The sequence below is a fragment of the Styela clava genome, chromosome 1 (genome assembly GCF_964204865.1).
Source record: "Styela clava chromosome 1, kaStyClav1.hap1.2, whole genome shotgun sequence".
Classification (NCBI taxonomy): domain Eukaryota; kingdom Metazoa; phylum Chordata; class Ascidiacea; order Stolidobranchia; family Styelidae; genus Styela; species Styela clava.
Window position 1 is genome coordinate 32,277,210 of NC_135250.1, and position 17,954 is coordinate 32,295,163.

General features: G+C 35.3%; 1 protein-coding gene across 2 annotated transcripts in view; it reads right to left on the bottom strand.

Annotated features, from left to right (window-relative positions):
- Window positions 1-17,954, bottom strand: part of LOC120341408 (uncharacterized) — a 112,394-nt gene that overhangs the window by 1,079 nt on the left and 93,361 nt on the right. For both annotated transcript variants that reach the window (XM_078113611.1, XM_078113617.1), the window contains 24 exons: window positions 17,421-17,495; window positions 16,937-17,020; window positions 16,178-16,276; window positions 13,354-14,793; window positions 12,518-12,828; window positions 11,472-11,630; window positions 11,108-11,269; window positions 10,886-10,919; window positions 10,141-10,430; window positions 9,592-9,759; window positions 9,279-9,335; window positions 8,813-8,929; window positions 8,292-8,393; window positions 7,965-8,057; window positions 7,146-7,265; window positions 6,563-6,637; window positions 6,189-6,284; window positions 5,358-5,474; window positions 5,024-5,071; window positions 4,604-4,666; window positions 4,233-4,341; window positions 3,816-3,881; window positions 1,304-2,224; window positions 14-118 (listed from right to left, as the gene is read on the bottom strand). In XM_078113611.1, coding sequence (XP_077969737.1) covers window positions 14-118; window positions 1,304-2,224; window positions 3,816-3,881; window positions 4,233-4,341; window positions 4,604-4,666; window positions 5,024-5,071; window positions 5,358-5,474; window positions 6,189-6,284; window positions 6,563-6,637; window positions 7,146-7,265; window positions 7,965-8,057; window positions 8,292-8,393; window positions 8,813-8,929; window positions 9,279-9,335; window positions 9,592-9,759; window positions 10,141-10,430; window positions 10,886-10,919; window positions 11,108-11,269; window positions 11,472-11,630; window positions 12,518-12,828; window positions 13,354-14,793; window positions 16,178-16,276; window positions 16,937-17,020; window positions 17,421-17,495 — 4,911 coding nt within the window. The remainder of the gene's footprint in view (window positions 1-13; window positions 119-1,303; window positions 2,225-3,815; window positions 3,882-4,232; window positions 4,342-4,603; window positions 4,667-5,023; window positions 5,072-5,357; window positions 5,475-6,188; window positions 6,285-6,562; window positions 6,638-7,145; window positions 7,266-7,964; window positions 8,058-8,291; window positions 8,394-8,812; window positions 8,930-9,278; window positions 9,336-9,591; window positions 9,760-10,140; window positions 10,431-10,885; window positions 10,920-11,107; window positions 11,270-11,471; window positions 11,631-12,517; window positions 12,829-13,353; window positions 14,794-16,177; window positions 16,277-16,936; window positions 17,021-17,420; window positions 17,496-17,954) is intronic.

Below are 17,954 nucleotides of genomic sequence, written 5' to 3' on the forward strand. Positions count from 1 at the left end.
AAAAATACCATACCTTTAGTTTCAACTGATGCCGCAGTAGTGTACATTGCTCCTTTTTGTATTATTGTGCAATCAGGTGCGCTAACATTTACACCAATGACCTCAGTTGATGACGATTCTGTAAATATTTATTTCAAAATTTACAATGCCAACCAAAAAAAATTCAAAATTGATTTGTCTTTAGCACACAAAACGATCAGATTGTTTGTACATAGTTCGACAGATAATATTTAACAATATAAATCAGAGTTTCTCAAACTGTGTGACACGGAAGATTTTCAGTTGTGGGACCTCCTGAAGTATGCGCACCAAGATGGCGCACAACCTGAACTCAAGTTGTGTACCAGGTTATGCGACATCTTGGTGTGCATACTTCAGGAGTACCCAGATGTGCCAGTTTTTTAAAATTTTGAAAAATATGCTATTCGTACTACACATAGGAACATATATGGCAAGCTTTTGAGACTTGAGTATCCAGTATTAGACTGATAATATTATTGCATTTGAGTGGTCGTTGCAGTAAGGGTGATTGTCATGTTATATTTGTATTGTTATGTTATTATAATGTAGTAGTAAACAAGATGTCCACTTTCCACCACCATGTTGACTTGCAAGCTTAGTTGAGCTAACAGGAAAGCAAGTTTATCTGCTTACAAATTCTATACAATCATCGGTGCGAAAGCCAATGAAATGCTCTTGCCATTTGCATCTCAATGGCTCTGTGAACATGCATTTTCTGCTCGACTGAAATTAAAAGCAAAATCCAGGGTGAAGGAACCTCGTTTCAATTGTTTCCCAAAACAGGCACACACATCGCATTAACATTTGCAGAATAATTTGTTTAAGGTCAGCTTCATTTTTTTACAAGTATGCCTCAAATTTTTTTTTGCTTAGTGCACCCGCCGTGAGCAAAAAAAGTTTGACAGCCATTAATATAAATCTTAGCTATTAAGAATTCTTCTGCCCGCCACTTTCCTAGGTAACAGCAATCCTGTGTGAAATAACATCACTCACCATTAGGTTGTATTGGCCATTTCACAATGATAGGAAGGGTCCTCTTGTTTTAGATTTATTATTTTGGTCGATTACTTTTGAGGGTATAATCAATTTAGAGATTACATGATTGACATGTTAGTTCTTTTAACTTAAAATGTTCTGTGTGGTGGCGCTTAATGAGCCAAGCAGGTATGCCAAAAGCGGGTAATTTCCATCCATATGTGATAACAGCTTTGCTCCCCACATTTTAATGACGCCTTGAGAGCTTGTTTTGAGTAATCCCATGTGAGAAAAATATATCACTTACCATTTTGTTGTTTTATTGGCCATTCCACAATGATAGGAAGGGGTCCTCTTGTTTTAGATTTGTTATTTTGATCGATTGCTTTGAGGGTATAATCAATTTTTAGATTGCAAGGTTGGAGTGCTAGTTTCATTAAATCAAAATATTCTGAGTGGTGGCGCTTAAGGAGCCAATCTTCTGTAACTGTGAAGCTACGATTCATAGGTTCAATTTCAGTTCCATCAGGGAATTTACATTTCATCGAAAGTTGAATGGTTGAATCTTGGGAAATGATCATTTCTTCTGGCAAAAGAAATCCTGTTACTACTGGGCTTCCACTGTTACTCAAGTCTTTCACTGTGATGTTTTTTTCATCTTTCCAGAAAAATGAAGTTACCTTTTTTGTATTCTCGAAGCTGACATTATTGTTTAAAGAAAATTTAACGTTATTCAACTGCTTATTAGAGAATAAGGTCCAAAATATACAAAAGTCTTTAACGTCAATTTCAATAACTCCCCATCGCCCAAGTATTGCTTGCTGAGAACTCACTTGACGAACACCTTTGTCATTCTCATTTGCATGGAATACTGTAACTGTGACTGGTACATCCACACCTTTTGGGCTACAAAAAGTTCTCATTGTGATTTTCACTGGCTTGGCAAAAGTAATTGGCAATATTGTAACACCTGCCACTCTGTTAGACTTATTTATTAGCCCGCACGTGAGTACAGGAGTTATGAGGGAAAAATCTTTAGGCGGCTGTTCATCAGGAATAGAGCATGACTTGAAGAAAAATTCCTTTTCTTCTTTAACTGCACCGGGTGGAAAATATATTTTGAAGGAGGATATTCTCACTTCTCCACCTTCTTCGCCAATGGTTGCATATACTACTTCTGGTTTTCGAAGAGCATTGTCAAGTTTCATTTCAAAAAGATCCATGTGACCTGAAAAAAAGAAAATCGTTATATTTTAGGTATTTTATAACATTTATCAACGTCTTTCAGTCTCAGTATTACTCCTTTATTTCCCAGAGTTGGTCAAAATCGAATATTTTTTTCAAAATGAATAATTCAAATAACGAATAGTCGAAATAATGAATACATTTGATACGTAGTAGGGGTCCAGAACATTGGAGTTCAATGCTCCCTTTGAAAATTAATAGAAACCGTGCAAAAATCGGCAACGAAGCGTTTTTCTAATGGTTCTCTTCGTCAGAATCGCTTATTGTTCTTATCACTGCGATCAGCGGTGACATCCTAAACATCTATATTCCTGCTTTCTTTTTTGCAAGTATCGATTCTTACGCGGTTGACATCAAAGTTTCATATTTCTGGTATTTGTGTGTTCACATAGGTGACAGCTGTTAAAGACTTATTTCAAAACCCAAACCAATTTTATTCCAATTTATATTTTTTGGGGTTGGCCCTGATCTTACTTATCACCGTTTGTAAATTAATCGTCCCAATTTTAAGCGAACGAATTACCGTTATGACACCGAGATGTAGATATTTATTAGGACGATAATTAACTTTTTTATTCTTCTCTATGGTATCTGTGTTATTTTTGTATCAGACTGCAAAAGGTGATTTTGTGCCTAGTAGAGTGTCACGTTACCTTTTCAGGTACAAATACTACGGAAGTTACTTAGCTAGTCCCCAAACTCGTAATAAAACTAAAATAAGGAAAATTTGAATAAAATTATGGCCTAACCCTAACCTGGTACACATACTACGTTCTGGTATGTCCAACAAAACAATACCCCAATTACTATAGCTGAAATTCACAATTTTATTCCCGGATTTGCAAGTTCAACAATTCACATGACAATTTTGATGAGATCATGCCCTAAATATTTCTACAAGAATTGTTCGTTGTCACAACCAAATTCGGTGCTCCCGAAGTATGGGCACCAAGATGGCGCACAACCTGAACTTAGTATGTGTTCCCGGTTAGTGTCAGGTTGTGCGCCATCTTGGTGCACAACTGTACAGTTCTGTGTCCAAGCAAAGAGGCGCAGGTATCGGATATTCGAATAGTAAAATGGTATTCGAATATTTTAATATTCTATTTGCTATTCGAATATTTTGCCTTGCCCAGCCCTAGTTGTCAATTCACTTCTTTGTTTATATTTAGCATCTTGTCACATGATTGCGTAATAACGAGATTTTCACACTGAAGAAAAGAAACTAAATATTGTCCACAAGAGATTCTATAAGACGCACATGTGAGATAGAGAGAATTTGCAAAATAATAATTTACCTAAATCTCTGCCAATTTGACGAAAAACCAAAGCACTGAAACAACCGGCCAAAGGCGTCTATTTTAGCAAAATTGACTTTTTACAATGGATGGATGCACATGGATTATTAAACCACTTCCAAAAATTGGGGATTGTTGACTCCCTTGTGGCTGCACCACTGAATATATTGCATACCCAATGTCATCTAGTTAAAAAACCCTGATTACCCCCAACTTTATGATAACTACTATATGTCATCGTTCAGGTTAGTTTTAGCATAATGCTTTGCATATTACCATGCCCACTCAGTTTTGTGATATCTTCATCTTCTATCGTCAATTCAGTCTTACATGATTCTAGATCTGTAAATAAATCACACATCAAACATGGGTTGGGAGCAGCAGAAGCAATACGTTATCAACTTTTTTACTTTATGAAATAAATGTTTGGAATATGGAATAGGGAAAAGTTAAAAAACTCAGTTGGTTTGTTAAGTTTATACAAAATTTAGTATTAAAACCTTGCATCCACAAACATTCGTATATGTAGTCTGAAGTATACCCTTCTCTGGTTCATATCACGCTCACCATTTCAATAAGGATCTAAACATATTGGGTCTAAGATGTCAAACGAGAGGTAACATAATCAGGCAATTGGTCGCTTATCGCCGATTCAGTATACAGTCCTATTAAACAAGTTGCTCCAGTACTTACTATTCAGCCATCTTTTAATCTTCTCAGTTTTATTTTCCACAACTCCAAGCCCATATTTGCATGTCATTTCAAAGCTCTGTTCCCACCAAACCCTTTTTGGATTGTGATCCTTAAAATTAAGTTAGAAAATCTTCATAATTAGTAATTAAGGCTGTCAGATATTGATGTCTTTTAGCTACTGTGCATTTACTTTTTTCAAGTTAGAAAAATAATTGTGAGGTAGGAACAAATATTTAGTAAACCTAACATGCCCATGTTATTTTCAAAGATAAACAGCAGAATTTTGAATTCAATAATAAATGCTAATGAGTATTCATTACAGCAACATAACATATACCGAGTTAAGTGTCTTTATATGACAAGTAACTTACATTAATTTCTTTTAAAACATCCAAATTTTCAGAACTTCCAAAACTTCCATGTGCACTGTCAGTCTGAAAGGAGATTACTATCATTAAATAGAAGAAAGGAATGATGGCGCAGTGGCTGATAAATTCAGTTAATAAGCGGGCGCCATCATGGAATTTGAGATTTGCCACTCACCAATATCGCCCAGTATAATAGATTCGGTTCGGTATGATTAAAATCTTTACAATTCATATTGTCAGTTTCATATGAATACAGAAAAACTCTCATACAGAAAAATATATAGGTACCTATTTTTGAAACAATTTTTTGTGCCTTTTTAATTTTAATGTTAAACTTTGAGGTAGATTCACAATTTTAATCCCAGTTAAAACTATAAGTACTATTACTCGAGGTCATAGTTTTGATATATACAAATATCTTACATCCACATTGTCTTGTATTGAATGCTCTGATCTCTTGCTTCTGTCCGCCTGTTGAAAATAATGTTGAAGTTTAAGACAGATAGCACAATCTTTTGAGTGCTTTCATTTATATTGCTTTGCAATCTAATTCTAATTTCTGTGTCATTCATCTATAAAAATCCACAAATTGACGACTAGGAACTCTCAAATCTCACGCTTATTATCCAGGGCGTATTTCAAGTCCACGTAGCGTGCACGGCAAATAACATTTCTGTAGGGTATGTGTTGTGAGAATGGTTAAATAAAATAATATGAAATTAAAAAAAAAATCAGTTCCCACATAAATAATACTCACTTTCATTTTGAGTCCAGAAAATTCCCTCTGAATGCTTTTTATGCTGACTGCTGAACCAAAGTGACTGAACGATTTGATGCCAGAATCTTTATTGGTGCTTCTCATTGTAGAGAGAATCTTTGATATGTATATATCAATATTTGTCATTGATTATCAAATAATTACAAGCTCAGTCTTGTAAACTAAGCACCAGTAATAAAACCCAGGCTAGAACAATTGCTATGAGCCTGCGCTGGCATACAGATTTTTCATTTTCTCAATGTCAACCAAATTCCAATGCTTGTTAGTTATAGAATTTTACGTAAGGGTTTTATAGGAGGAATCTTGTTATTGGCTCTTCTTGATTGAATATATTTTGACGTTAAGAATAATTATTATGGTTTGCCACAAATCATATTTCACAAAAAAATTTTAGTCAAAGATTGATCAGAGATGGCCGAAATGAATTGAACATTATCGATAAAGCAAATAGTAAATGCAAGGGCTTGGTGATGTGGCGTATTGTGATAGGCATAAGGAATATGCTTGCCGCTGCACCTCTGATTACCCTGTGTGGATTCGCCAATTTGAATTGTGTGGGGGATAATTATGTGCGACAGGATTGCTGGACACCTCCCTTTTGTATGTTCACGGCTTCCTCCACCATCAAGTCTATGCATCTGAAAACAGGCTAACTAATCTCATACCCGACATGGGCTGGTAACCAGACATGGGTATGTGATTCGCCATATGATTAAGCTGTTTTATCAACTTTTTCTCCCTGATAGAACGTATTCAGATTATGTTATTATTTGGTTTTGACATCTCCGGATATCATACAAATTATCTTACCGTTGAATGAGTGTCTTTCATGTGGCGTCTCAGTCCTGCTGACTTTGTTGTTTTAGTTGCTAAAACTTGAAACCTTGTTCGATCTGATGCCAACGCCTGAAAATGAATAGAAATAAATTTCATAGTCGTGAACATGGAATTTGTATAGAACCATATTTGTTTCTGAGAGCAACACTACTAACTCGAGTTTTATTTAAATTGTAATTTGTAAAACGCTGATTAATAACATTTTTACAATTGTAGACAATGTAATTTCTAATAGTCTTTTATGGATGAAAAATGTTATCAGTAGCATTCACCGTAAAACGAAAATTTCCTATTTGCCATTCCATATATTTTTGTATATTTATTATAAAAAATACTTTTCAACTCACTGCTATTTTTACTCTTTTTTTCAATTTTGAGTGGAATGTGGTTTCACTTGTCTCTTCTAACGTTTCTAGAATTGACTGAAAAAAAAGTTTTTATTCATTACTCAAGTTTAGAATTCTTTTCTGACAACCAGTCATAGATAGTGCAATAAGAAGACGACGAGCCAAAGTCAATTTCTCCAATGTAGATATATATGAACCAACGCAGACTTCATTATCTATATATAGTGTGTCGAGCAAAATGATGAACTGTGGTGGACAGACGTGCAGCCAGGATTTGGTGTTGTTTCAAAATCGGAAATTCCCATTGTACTCTGTAACAGTCACCACGATTACGCTCGTTAAAAGAGTCGCTTTTTCTGTCGGATAAATTATTCTATCCATGAAGTAAAATATTCAATCCATGACAACCACAAGATTCTAAAATGTCCTCTTATATAATTATTTAATTGTGTTGCGACTTCTTACGTCAAAATAAAAACATTACTGCACTAAAATACCATGTCATAAAAATGATCCCCATTTTACCACCTTTTTGATATGATAATGGTTTTTCCTTTAAACGATTATAAAAAATTAACAATACCTGAAACCTCTGCATCTTCCTATACTTTACAGATTCAGCAACTGTCTTGGGCTTATACTTTGCCACCTTTTTCATCGTTCTCGACTGTGTAGAATTCTCATTTGTAGAATTAGTTGCATTCTGTGTAACAAATAAAAAAAACCTATAACAGTGAGACTCCATGTAGCTCAACAACTTTGTTGTACAGTGGAAACTCTACCTACAAAAGGCTCCGGATATGACAAATACAAAATACAAAAAAAATTTACGTGGAAATAACTAACGAAAAATATTCTACATGCGAAAGGCCTGAATTTATTTTAATGCATTTCATGAAGACTCGGGGGCACAAAAACAGGCTCACATTTATCATCCATGAAATATACATGAAAGTCAAATTTTTGTCTTAATTTAATGTTGATGAATTCAAATTTTTTATTGTCATTTTATTTCATTGTCAGAGAACATAATATTTGTACAAAGTGTCCTAGATTTTTGAAACTTCAGGGTATAATCAAACAAAAAAAATGAAGTAACTTTTTTTCAATTTAGCAGAATTATGGGTTCTGTTTTTTGGTCGTCCTGTATAAGAAGGATCCAGTATTTGGCCAATTTGCGTTATCAACTTTCCTATCCCTAGAAATCAATACTACAAGTTGTTTTCTAAAGTATTATTCATGAAAAAAATGGGTGCTACCAAAGTATTGTCGCACAACCTGAACCCTAACCTGGTACACATACTATGTTGAGGTTGTGCGCTATTTTGGTGCACATACTTCTTCTGGAGCTCTAAAAAATGATATCACAAATGAATTTTCATGATTTTATTGCCTAACTCACCGAGCTTCTCTCTAAAGGTTCTTCCTGTTTGTCAGTATTTCCTGTTTCAACACTAACTCTTGGCTCTGTGGTTTTCTGATGTGTCTTCGATGGCTGTAACCAAATTCATGAAGTTCTTTTCAGTATTTTGCGATATGCAGTTATAATTCAAGATGTCAGGGTTGTTCAATAGGATATAGATTGATCATTATCACATGAAGAGGAAAGTTGACTAGGGTGGATATAATATAGGAAATAAATACTGAATACTAGAAGTCTTATTCTAATACATATTTATCAAAAAGTGAAATCTAAAATTTGTTAGGATAACATTATTGCCCGACTTACCGAGCTTTTTTCTAAAGTTTCCTTTTCCAGTTTCTTAGTATTTTCTGTTTCAACACCAACTCTTTGCTCTGTGTTTTTCTGATCTATCTTCGGTGACTGTAACTAGAATCATAAAGTTCCTCTCAGTCTTTTGCAATATGCAGTTATAATTGAAGATGTCAGGGTTGTTCAATAAGATATACCGGTAGATTGAGCATTATCACATGAAAAGGAAAATTGACCTGAGTGGATATATTACTGTGAGTCATTAGTTTCCAACCTTTTAGGGCTCGTATCCCCATCCCGAGGCTTTTACCACTCATGGCCCCCTTGTTTATCATTAACAATTTATGCATCAACAACGTGAAAACATCCTGTGAAATAACCTTGGCAAGCAATGGAGCTAGGAGAACAGGAAGTTTTATTGTTAAAAGAAAACTTTCGCAAAATGCATCCCGCTGCTATAACTCTTATTCTGATGGATTATTTGACAAGAAAATGAAATCCTAAATTTGATATCATACCGTGATTGCCCGACTTACCGAGCTTCTTTCTGACGGTTCCTTTTTCAGTTTGTCAGCTTTTCTCTGTTGTCCAATGCTGTAAGATTTTCCTGTGTGCTTTTTGTATCGCCTCACAGGAACTTGCGGCATTTGCAACTGAAATGCATAGAAACGGAATATTATTATGAGTTTTAAAATAGTAATTAAAAATTCAATTGCTGTAATTCAAATAGAGATTTCATCTCGAATGTACTTATGTGAATAGCTTGTGAGACACCAGCAGTTGTTTGTATCTCGTAGGGCAAGCTTGTATAAAAGTGAAATCAAATTGAAATGAAATCAAATCTGTTTCAAGGGTATATTTCATAGTTTTACGGAAAGAAGAAATACCATTGAAACGCCTTGCAGCAAGAAGTCCTCACATGGTTTTCTCAAACATACAAAATGTTATTATTAGCATTCCTAATGCTTAGTATCAGCTTTCAATATGTTAAAAGCTACCCACCCTGCTTTCCATTGCTAATACACGTCTTGACTTCGCAGATTGAGGAGAAGATGTCTCCTGAAATTAAGTTTTATAAATTGATATGATTCATCAGTACTTGAATAGTTTGTGTGTATAATTCAACAGAATAAATATAAAACTGTATGTCTATACCCAAGAAATAAAGCCTTAAATTTGTAGCAAGTATTTTTTCACAACATTAATGTTCAAATATACCATTATTGTATGTAATTTATAAAAATAGGTTCTGATTCTTCGAGTCATAAGACAGATAACGGTTACAATGCTATTGTTGAACTAAATTTCAACATACTGTGTATTTCGACACCACAGCTTTAAAGTCTTTTTTATCTTTTTTGGTGAGTTGCGCAACATCACAGATAAAATTGCATTCTCTTCCTTCCCTGCTGCAAAGTTTGACGCCGGCAATGAAGTCTTCCAAATTGAGGTTGTAATTTTTTTCAATGTTGAGTTCATTAATCTGCAAGTAGATTATGATTGTGTAAATAAGTAAAAGTATGCTAGAAATCATAAGTCAGTCCATGACCGGTGCGATACAGTGATACAATTATATTCTTAAGGACGGCGTTTAAGATGACTTGTTTATAAATATCAGTGGCTGCTTTTATGAGTCCTCGTTCACAGTCATCTGGTCAAATTTAATTCTCTCTACCAACAATATACAGGCTATCAGACACCTGCAAATAACCGAGTGAGTGGTGGTTTGACATGAAATTAAGTTATTAAGTTTCCTCTCAAAGAAATTTTTGATTCCTAATCTATGTTATTCAAATATTTAGTATCTTAACAGAGATGTGACTTGCTTGGTTAAGAATAGAAATCAAGCAAATTTAAGCCTTACCACAACATTGCTTTTGATAGAATTTCCCAGTTGAGCAATCGAGTCCGGTGGTAATTGGCAGTTTCGGAGATTGACCATACTCAGTGTTGTTGAGTGGTTTATGATAAAACCAAGGGTTGGAAGGTCATCATATGTGAGTGTGATATTGCTCATGTCAATGGCTGTTACACACGATGCAATTGTATCACTCAATGCCACTCCGACTGCATGCATTTCAGTGAATATCTTCATTCTCTCTGATTTGCTTGAACAACTTTGTAGCAGTTTGGTGTATTTTTCTTTTTCTGGGCCTGCAACAAAGAAACACCTGATGAATCACTCAGAATATTTAAAAAATAGCATTTGCACGTACACTTGGTCAAAATATCTTGGTCTTGGTCCACACAAAAACCCTGGAAAGTTTTCAAGGGGTCATTGTATATGCTGTCCTGTGTGAGATGTGTTTTTTCCTCAGTTTGTTTATTTAGCTCAAATTTGCAAGGATAGGGGAAGGGGATTCACATATTTATCCTGGGAGAGAGGAAAGTTGAGACAGTTTTATCATATGGCAACCATGGTCTCTCGTACAGTTACCAGTCCATGTCAGCTATGGGCTCAGTAAGTCGTTATTTCGTCACCCAGTAAAATGGGAAACTTTTGAATCAACTCGACATAATGGCAGGAGATTTGTGTATAAATTAGAATATTATTTGGAATGAGCACTGATTCAGTATGAAACATGAAATTAGTTTAGAATTATAAATACCTGGAAGTGTATTGAGATTCATTTTTCGTATTCCCTGCAATGGAAAAATAATTTAATTCAGAGAAATCAATAATATTGAATAAATGGACTTAGGATTGATAATTATCCATAGATTTATAGTGAGTGGACATTGAACTAATGGCTCTACGTTAAAGTAAGATTAATATTGTTCCTTAGAGTTAATTTTTATATTAAAAAAACAACTTGAAATACTTTGCTTACGTCTGTGTCCACCACTTTGGTTGTTCGCTTTAGATCATCAAAATATTCCTGAGGTAAATGTTCAGTATCGGTGATAAGAGTTTCCACATTATTTTCCAAGATGAAATTTTTTAAGCTCTTCATTGAAACTTTAGATAGATCATTGTGACCAATGTCGAATATCTGCGTATAGGTTATCAATTTTTTATTATAACCTCATTTGAATCCATGGGGAAATAAACAATAGTCATAACAGAAGATTTTTATGAAGATCAGAAACATTCCAGTTTCTAATTCTCTCACTTCGATTTAGAATTTCATTTTTCGTTATCAAACTATTAGGAGGGCATTCCTGATGAGCACTAAACTTAACATAAATGCTTGCCTTCAATGTGTCAAATCCTGACAAAGCTTCAATTTTTTTCTCAGTGAGATTGCAGTTTTGCATTACAAGTTCTTCCACAGAGCATTTTTGCAGACTCGACCCCAGGATGGCACATGATTGCTCATTCAATTGGTTTCTGCTCACATCAAACCTTTTCACCTGACAAAATATTTGGTTTCCATGTTAATCAATTGTCATAAATCGAGTTCAGGTAATCCAACTTAAAGTCAAGCCAGAACTAATGTCTTGTGTTCATTCCCCAATAATGCATTTTGAACACCAACTAATGTTGGATGTTATAAATCGTGTCCGGAAAAATTTGCCACAAGAGCACTTTGCTGCAAAACAAGTATTTGTGTAAAAAAAACAGTTAGGTTTATTATATGGGTTAGAGCAGAGGTTCCCGAGGTTTTTTCGGGACGACCCCAAAGATAACTTTCAAGTGTCCAGTGCGACCCCAGGTCAATATATATATTTTTCATGAAACTTTAAAGCTTCTTTCACTAGACTTTTGAGTCTGGTTATGTGGTGGTATTAAGTAAAATAAGCTAAAACCAAACAGTGATGTCACAATAAGCACCTACATTCTCTATAGCATAAGCATAGAGCGATGCCTATGGGCCTGTTTTACAGTAAGCCATGGTACAAACTGCTAAATTTAACATGGGTTTGTCAAATCTTAGATGTTTGTACATCCATCCTCTACCATGGTTCCATTACATTTAAACCCATACTATTGCACCAAGGAAATTCTTTTTTTTTACATATATTTGAACCCATACTAACCCTAACCCATGGATTTTAGCACCTTCATAAAGATTGAACCCGCGGATATACGAGTGTAAATGTATAAGGATGCATTGAAGATTGAATAAATAAAGTAGTTTTTATACATAGGCAGGGAGGAATGAAGAGTTCCAAAATGGACGAAGGGAGGAATTCAAGAAAAGGTTGGGAACCACTGAGGTAGAACATAGAACCACCTGAGCTAGACTATAGTGATCTTGAATAGAAATACTTTTATCAACTTCCAATATTAAGTTTACCTTCAAACAGGAACCTTCTAAATTTGACTTCAGGATATGAACCAGTTCAGCATTGAGATTGCAGTTGATTAGACAAACCCGAGTTAGGTGGTTGCAGCGTCGTATATTTGATGACATTACATGCATCCCTGCTGTAGTGAGAGATTCGAGCTCAAAATAAATCTCCCTGATGCAGGATTGAATAAGATCGGTGTCGTTAGCTTCATATAATGTTCCATACAGCTCCAACTTCTGATAAGATTCCATTCCTTCATGTGGCTGAGATACGAGAAATTCTCTCAGAATTTTTTTCTTCTCATCTTGTCTGGCATCTGGTAAGTAAAAATATTTTTAGTTTGAGAATGGCTAACATGATCTTTGAGCTGATGTAAAAGGCGGTAATTTGAATCCTGTAGGACTTTTTTGGGGCGAACAGAATACTAAGTTGGCTATAGTTGTAGAGCAGTACAAATAGCATAACTACAGGCCTGATTCTCCGCCAGTTCAATATATAATAATTTGTACCTTCAAAGTATGTGAACCAAGATGGCAGACACCGGAACGTAGTATGTGTACCAGGTTAGGGTTAGGCCATAATTTCAGGTACAAATACTACGGGAGTCACTTGGCTAGTCCCCGAACTCGTAATAGAACTAAAATACGGAAAATTGGGATAAAATTATGGCCAAACCCTAACTTGGTACACATACTACGTTCCAGTGTCCGCCATCTTGGTTAACATGCTTTGGGATTATCCAATAAATCAGTCTGGTCCACTTTTTTTCAAAGCCATGAAAGTCTAGATGTCGAACAAATTCAAATATGATATAAAAGACATAACAATACATTTAACTTACCAGGAGAAAAGTTTGTTATGAGATTGCTTTCAATATCAGGATTCAGAATAATTCCACCCAATAGATGGCGAACAACTGCCCAATGATCATCTCGGAACTCAGTTTCGATGAATGTGCGAAACGTAGTAGAATCCATGTTTGAAATATATAGAGCGGATAAAACTTCTTGAAGGACTTGATGGCTGAAGAACATCAGATGGTCTCCCTCCATGAGATGTTGGTTGAACATGTTTTTCCCAGGTACCTTGATGATAATGTCACGAACTTCATCGGATTGAAGTTGAAATTTTGTGAGATCCTTAGTTGTAAAAATGACTCGTTTCTTTTTTGTGCCTTCGAAGGACATTCCCATCAAGTTTGGAAGTATTTCTTCAATCCGTTTCCTTTCATGTGTGTGATCGGATCGCATGAAGATGTGGAGGATTCGTAGCATTACTTCTGTCATAGTACCTGGTAGTTTCTCTGGGTTGAACTTGCAGACAATTGCATTGAATATTAGGAAAAGTGGAACAGATGATAATGGAATGAGTGCGGGTGACTGCCTTGTTAATTTTTTCCAAACTTTTTCACCGTCGTACCCGACAACTGCAATAAACAATCTCTTGATGTCGTCTCGAGTGAAACCAGCAAGGGCAGTTATGAATTGAGGCCTCAATTCTAAAGGAAGGAATGCTATTCTGTGCTCACGGGAAGAAATCACGATCGTCAGTCTGGGAAAGAGATTGCCTGTTATTAGATTCCACATAATTGTTGCTGTGCTCGATTTATCGGTATACTTCATCTTGTTGTATTTTCCAAGGAGATTCCAAGTTGCCTGATCCAGGCCGTCAAGGAAAAGAATACACATTGATTGATTTTCTTGCAGCCATTCGTAGCCTTCTCCCACATCTTGTGTTGCGAGTCCAAAAGCTATTTTCCCAAAAAGTAATTCGCATGGACTTATGGCTTCTTCTGCTTTGTTTCCTCGTAAAAACGGGATATCTTTGATATTCAAGTGATGAATAAATTTGAATGGACGCCCTGTATTACCAAATAGCCGAATCCTTAATCCTTCACTTATTTGAACTTGTTTGACTAATTTGTTGGCAACTAGAAGGATTCGAGCAAGACGTTTCATGATTGTCGACTTCCCACTGCCCGCCTGACCCAGTATGGCGATGTATCTGTATTCTTTGTTGCTCAAATGTCCCACAAGCACATCCAGAGAAATAGGTTCACCAATATCACTTTTTTTAACAGTAAATTCTGTCTCAATTTTATATTCCGTAACTTTGGGGGCCATTTCTCCACGGTAGAAGTCTGGTACTTTTCTTATTTGAGGATTCACCTCAAAGTCTGGTTCAATCAGTTTTGCTTCTTTGTAATTTTCTGTGATGTTAACTCTGGTTTGCTCCAAGGTCCTGTTGTTAAAGTAATTGATGAATTTTCTCGCATGGTTCCCTGAAAAAGGTTTGAATTCCAATAAAATACAAGTTGAATATTGCTGTCAAAAATAAATTATAATATACAGGGATATATAGTATATAGTCAATAGTCATAGGATTGCTTATGTTTGAATTCTGTGAACCTGTGTTTTATGAAATAGGATTGTTCACTACAACAAAACTTAAATTATTTTCGGTTTTTTATTTCTAGTATTATATTCGGCAACTTTTCAAATAAAAAATTTGCGTCACGGATTCACTCCTTTATTTGTCTTTAGCATTTCGCCGCCCTGTGGTGCAGCCATGGGGGGGTCAGGGTGGGGACTTCCCCTTTTGAAATTTTAGGAAAACTTGCTTTTTGCTAACCACCTATTATTTTTATTTTGTCAACGCAACTGCAGGTTAAATTGAAGACTAGGGCCCAAACGATATATCGGCCGTCCAATTTATCGGCCTTGTTTTTCACAAATTTCAAACTATCGGTAAACTGCCAAAGTGTCAAAATTACGTCGGGAAAGCAGTTGGCGTGTAATTATCCATTTCATGTATGGCCATAACTGGAAGGTTATTACCGATAATGACGTTCTTGAAAGAGTACACAAGGGGAAAAAGGCAATTTAGTTTCGGCTGGAAATGCTAGTTCTATAAATAGAATATATTTGAAGCTGTTGAGCTGTGGGGAATCCCCATGATGGCAATATATGCTTTCAATGAAATTTGTATTTTCCTATGATGTCAATACTTCGTATTATATGTCTATTGCTATGACAAACAATTGCACTCTTGCATTTTGATGGCAACAGTAACAATACGATCACCAAATAAAAATGTCATCCCTAGCTCCGAATTCGATACCTTCTTAAATGCAATATAAAAGTTCTTGGGCAACACTTTAATCTTATTAATGGTTGTTAATCATTTTTCTGAAATGGGAGAAGTCTTTTCGTGCTATAGATCGCCACTTGAAATTAACAGGTATACTATTTACCAGGTACGGTTTTTAACAGTATTATTTTTTTTGAGCTCATATGACTTTTGTTCAAAATATAAATACCATTTTTGATAATTATGACATCAACAACATTTCAATCAAATTTTGTATGGGAGATGACTCTAGTAATCAGAAAAATAAACGGGGAAACGTTGGTGAATCGTAATTGTTAACTAATATCAGTTTTGTGCATTTTATATTAAACCATTATGAGTGAGGTGTAAAGGTGGGATTCATTTCAACTTACTGCTCTATTAATTTTCTCTTCGAAAAAATAGCATTGCTCGAATATAAGAAACACAAAAGTGTAATATCATATTCCAGAATTCCCATTATTTTTCAATTTTGTTACAACAACAGTTGAGACTTATAGGCCCACTATGTGTCCGATAATTATCAATATACACACCTGATGGAGGAGGCGTCACCTCATAGACTGGACAAGGTAATTCATTTGAAGCAAGTCTGGCATCAGCAAATTCATTTTTTCTTTGTGCTGTTGTTGTACCTGAAATCATAAATATAAATCTTCATTAATAAATGGCATACTCAGCTTAGGAAAGACCTTAATTTTTTCGAAGGACTATCGCTTGGCTGAGATGGGAGCAACATATTTTATTGGGGCATAGCCAGTTCAGTAAGAAGACTATGACTGGCCTAGTATAACCCTTTTTCTTGGGGTTCAGTAGGAATAAAGCTTATATACAAAGGGACGGCCAAAACATTTTCCTAGGGCATGGCTTGATTAGTAGGAACAAAATCCTTATCTAAGACATACAGCTTGTTTAGAAAGGGCATAACAATTTTGCTGAAGCAGGAAATTCCAAACTTGTTCAAAAGCGTCTTTTGCACTTGGAAACGAAATTAGTCTTGGAGTCGAGTCAAACTTGTCAGTACTCAAACGATATTAATTGGAGTCATAATTTCTGAGGAAAACTCGAAAAGCACTGGCTTGCATTTTCAGAAGACACTAACAGAAAGTTTTTGCCACCGGGACATTGGTTCCCAATAATTGGAGCTAGTGTCAGAGTAAAAATTCATCAATACAGAGTAAACCTATTTGACAACCAGGAGTCAAAACCAATTTTATTACGATTCTAAATGCATCACATTATGTCTCGAAATCTCGCCAGTCATTCAATTTGTTCAAATTAAATTGTTTATTTACCATCACGTGATCTTTCTCCGATGTTGATAAAGCTGTCACGAATAATTGTTGTTGCTCCTTCTCCCTTAGTTATCATTCCTTCACCTACAACATAAACAAGAGTCTCCCTCAGCATACCATAAAGCAAATATTCTACTTTAGAAGGAAGACTCCAGAAGGCAAGTAAGTTAAAATGACTTTGAAATTTAAATATAAACTTCAATGATAGTTTGAAACTGAAATGACAAAGCTACCATTTGTGGTTATTTTTTATATATATGTATATGTTTTACTGCCAATGACAATTTTCTGCGGAGTCATACATGGCATGCTTTTACCTGAGTCATGTTTTGTTGGTGCTTCATAATTTGTGAACTGCTTTGAGATGCTGCTAACATTTGAGTGAATTAAAGCCAAGTATTTGTGGAACTCATGCATTTGCTTGCCAAGTAATGAACTTAAACTTAGGTTACAACACAATCAGACTTAAATTTCAAGCTTTTACCTCCCATAATGTTAATGTTTGAGTCTTTAATTTCTACATTCGTAGGTTCCTCTGTTTGTAATAATGATGCAGAACCTTAATGGAAGAGAGATGTACACATAAGTAACAATTTATTGATAGTAACTCATATTGAAAGATAGGCAGACTAGATAGTTATAATCTATCAAATATCTTCTGTTCTAAGTTGAAGGATTATACCAAAAACAAACATTACAATCAAAAGTTGTAGTAAAGTAAAAATCAATCTAAGAAGACGCGATACAGTTTAGGTATTTGCCTTCGCAGTGACTACACGTAGCAATTGGGCGACGCAATGGCTTGGCGCAGGAGTGTGCAACCTTCAATACAGGAGGACCAGATACAAATAAGTGGGTGAAACTGCGAGCTGCACTTTCATTTAACATAGGCTTTCTAGTAGTTGCAGGCACAAAAATTTTGGGGAACTGCAGTAGTATGTGAACCAAGATGGCAGACGCCGTAACCTAGTATGTGTTGCAGATTAGGGTTAGGCCATAGTTTTAGGTACAAATACTA